The sequence below is a fragment of the Megalops cyprinoides genome, chromosome 10, assembly GCF_013368585.1.
Source record: "Megalops cyprinoides isolate fMegCyp1 chromosome 10, fMegCyp1.pri, whole genome shotgun sequence".
Classification (NCBI taxonomy): domain Eukaryota; kingdom Metazoa; phylum Chordata; class Actinopteri; order Elopiformes; family Megalopidae; genus Megalops; species Megalops cyprinoides.
The window spans coordinates 10,669,083-10,671,651 of NC_050592.1; the positions used below are offsets into that span (position 1 = coordinate 10,669,083).

Sequence of the window (2,569 nt, forward strand, 5' to 3'; positions counted from 1 at the left end):
CCAGGCAAGATGACAGCGGCGTGCTGGTGGGGTGGAGGGCATTGGGGATGGCTGGGGGAAGCTGTTGGGCTGAGGCCAGGGGGAGTTTGGGAAGGCCAGCTGGCGGTAGGCTAGGGGTGGTCGGGGATGGCGTGCCATTGAGCCGGTCTAAGCTTGTGCCCCCCGTGTGGTTGGAGTGGTTTATTCCAGGGTAGGTGCCAGCAATGGCTGGATGTGGGAGACCACTCAAGGGAAGGGGTGGACGCTGGTCCTCTTCCTCACCCCCAGCCAGTAGGGCCAAGTTCAGGGAAGGCGGGGGCTCCATTGTCAGGTGGTTGGGATTGGTTGTTCAGAGGGTCTCAAGATTTGGGTGTGTGGAGGAGGTAGAAGAGGAGAGACGGAGACAGAGACAGAGAGAGACTGTGAGGGTTTATCTGTGAGAGAATAGTATGGAAAAGGACGGGGAAAGAAGCACAAGAGGGACGATGGGAAAGAAAGATGATAAAATGGATGGAAAGTGTTGGGGATGGATGAGGTGAAGGAGTGAGGGGTAGAGGTTGGGAAGGGAGAAGGGGGCTGGGGGGGGGGGGGCTGGCTGGAAGTAGGGGGGGGGGGATGGGGGTGGGGATCTATGTAGTTCCAGAAGAAGACAAGTGGTCAGATTGTGACTTCATATTTTTGCTCCCAAAAATACAGTTAATCCCTTTCCTCTTATCTCCCTCTCTCTGTTTGCCTCTCTAAGTCTCCCCCTCCCTCTTTTCTCTCTGCCCCAAGCCCTCTAGCTTTCCCTGTCTTAAATACAAAGCTGTTTGGTATTCTGGTCTATTATTTACATAATTTTCAGACTCAAAGTGTATACCCAAAACCTAAATATAAAACAAAACAAACGAAAGAAAAAAAGCAGAATGACTAGGAGGCTATCTGAATGATTCTTTTAAACAGTAAATCCACAATTTTGCTTTCCATTTATTTGTATGCACCCTGATTTTCTCTCCTCTTTCATTTTTAGCATTTTCACACTTTGTTTCTGCCTCTTCACCCCTCTCTCTCCCCTTTCCTTCTACCCTTACCCCCGGCACCTCTCTATCTCTGCCTTTCTCCAACACCCATCTGTTTCACTCTCTCCTACCTCTCCTCTCTCCGTTTCTCTCTCCCAGTTCTCCCAGTTGTTGATTCAAACGTTGTGCGAAAATATTCCTCCACACCTTTTCTTTTTCATCTTGTCACGACCATCCCATTATTCCTTCCGTTATTTTCCCAGTCGGCAGACTCCTTTTTAATGTGATTCTTTCTGTTTAAAATAATCCTCCGGTCCTCCTTGCTCTCTCTGTGTAATATTCTGTTTAGTAACTGGTGCCTATGATTTCATTCCATATTTCGCTTTATAGAAATCCGTTCATTATTCCGATGCCCCCCAAATCTAAAAAATTCGGTTAAATTGTTCATATTGTTATAAAATGAATATGTTAACGTGGATGTTTTTCATAATCATCATACGATGAACAGCGTTAATGCTGGTTAAACATGAGAACAAAATTAAAATCAAGTGGGAAAAACAAGTGTTTATGGCAAAAATATAAAAAGATGAAATAATTTGATCGTAGCAGTTCAGCTGTCGTTCACTCACACATCGCTCACTGTCTCTCTCTACCTCCTCTCTCTCTCAACTTCTCTCGTAGTCTCTCCGCCCTCGTCCCTCCCCTTTGCTGCTCTCATTGGTCAAACCACGGAAGAAGGAATAAATAAGCATGAAACTAAAGAAAATTCCTAACGACCGCTGTCTCCTCTATGCTCCCACATTTATTAATATAGAAACAGTGTTTTGCAGTTAGCTCTAAATACTACAGCCTAGAATTGATTATAGTTATTTTGATGTTTAAGTTATTAGGTTTACAGCACTCACTACGGTAATGTTAGGGAGTAAGCAGTAGTTGTTTTGAATCGATATGAACTGTATGTCAGGCACAATCGTAAGCACTAAGACAAATGTTTCGTCCAAGTACGCACAATTCGATGGCGCTCGGTATGTATGTACATTTATGTGCCGATTGTATCCACTGCTTCAATAAACGTGTTTACGATGGAATGTCTCTTCGACAGTTTGCTAGATTTAAACAAATAAAAAGTGCAAAACTGAATCAGCATCTATACCAGAAGGTAGCTAGTGATGTTAAGGATTTCTGAGCCGACCAGCCAATAGCAGCGAACCCTAACGGCAGTCCCATTGACTGCCTCCGAGGATAAGATGACCACAAGCAACCTGCTAAGCGCATGTCCGTAGTACAGCATGGCAAAAGGTTGGCGAAGAGTAGGCAAAACCAACATGAAATCACATCATCAGTATACAAATACCCCCAGGATATTAGACACTATGTTTATTATTATTAAATGATTTTCATAATTACTGTAGCTGTTATGCCACCAATGTATAATGTGCCACTTGCGCGCGCGCGCACGCACACACACACACACACACATTTGGCACTGCTTGTGATACCGAACATCAACCTAGGCAAAGCAGCTGCTAAATTAATTTAATTTTATCTTCACTATTTGAAAGAAGCTTTAACAGTCCCATACTGTACATTTT

The 2,569-nt window shown here is 44.2% G+C and overlaps 1 protein-coding gene across 1 annotated transcript in view; it reads right to left on the reverse strand.

Moving 5' to 3' along the window:
- Positions 1 to 1,600, reverse strand: part of kcnn3 (potassium intermediate/small conductance calcium-activated channel, subfamily N, member 3) — a 25,869-nt gene extending 24,269 nt beyond the window's left edge. The window contains exons 1-2 of the mRNA XM_036539397.1: positions 1,109 to 1,600; positions 1 to 337 (exon numbers count right to left, since the gene is read on the reverse strand). The exon at positions 1 to 337 is cut by the window's left edge and continues 737 nt beyond it. Of these exons, the coding sequence (XP_036395290.1) occupies positions 1 to 304 (304 nt within the window). The 5' untranslated portion in view covers positions 305 to 337; positions 1,109 to 1,600. The remainder of the gene's footprint in view (positions 338 to 1,108) is intronic.
- Between the last annotated feature and the right edge of the window lie 969 nt (positions 1,601 to 2,569).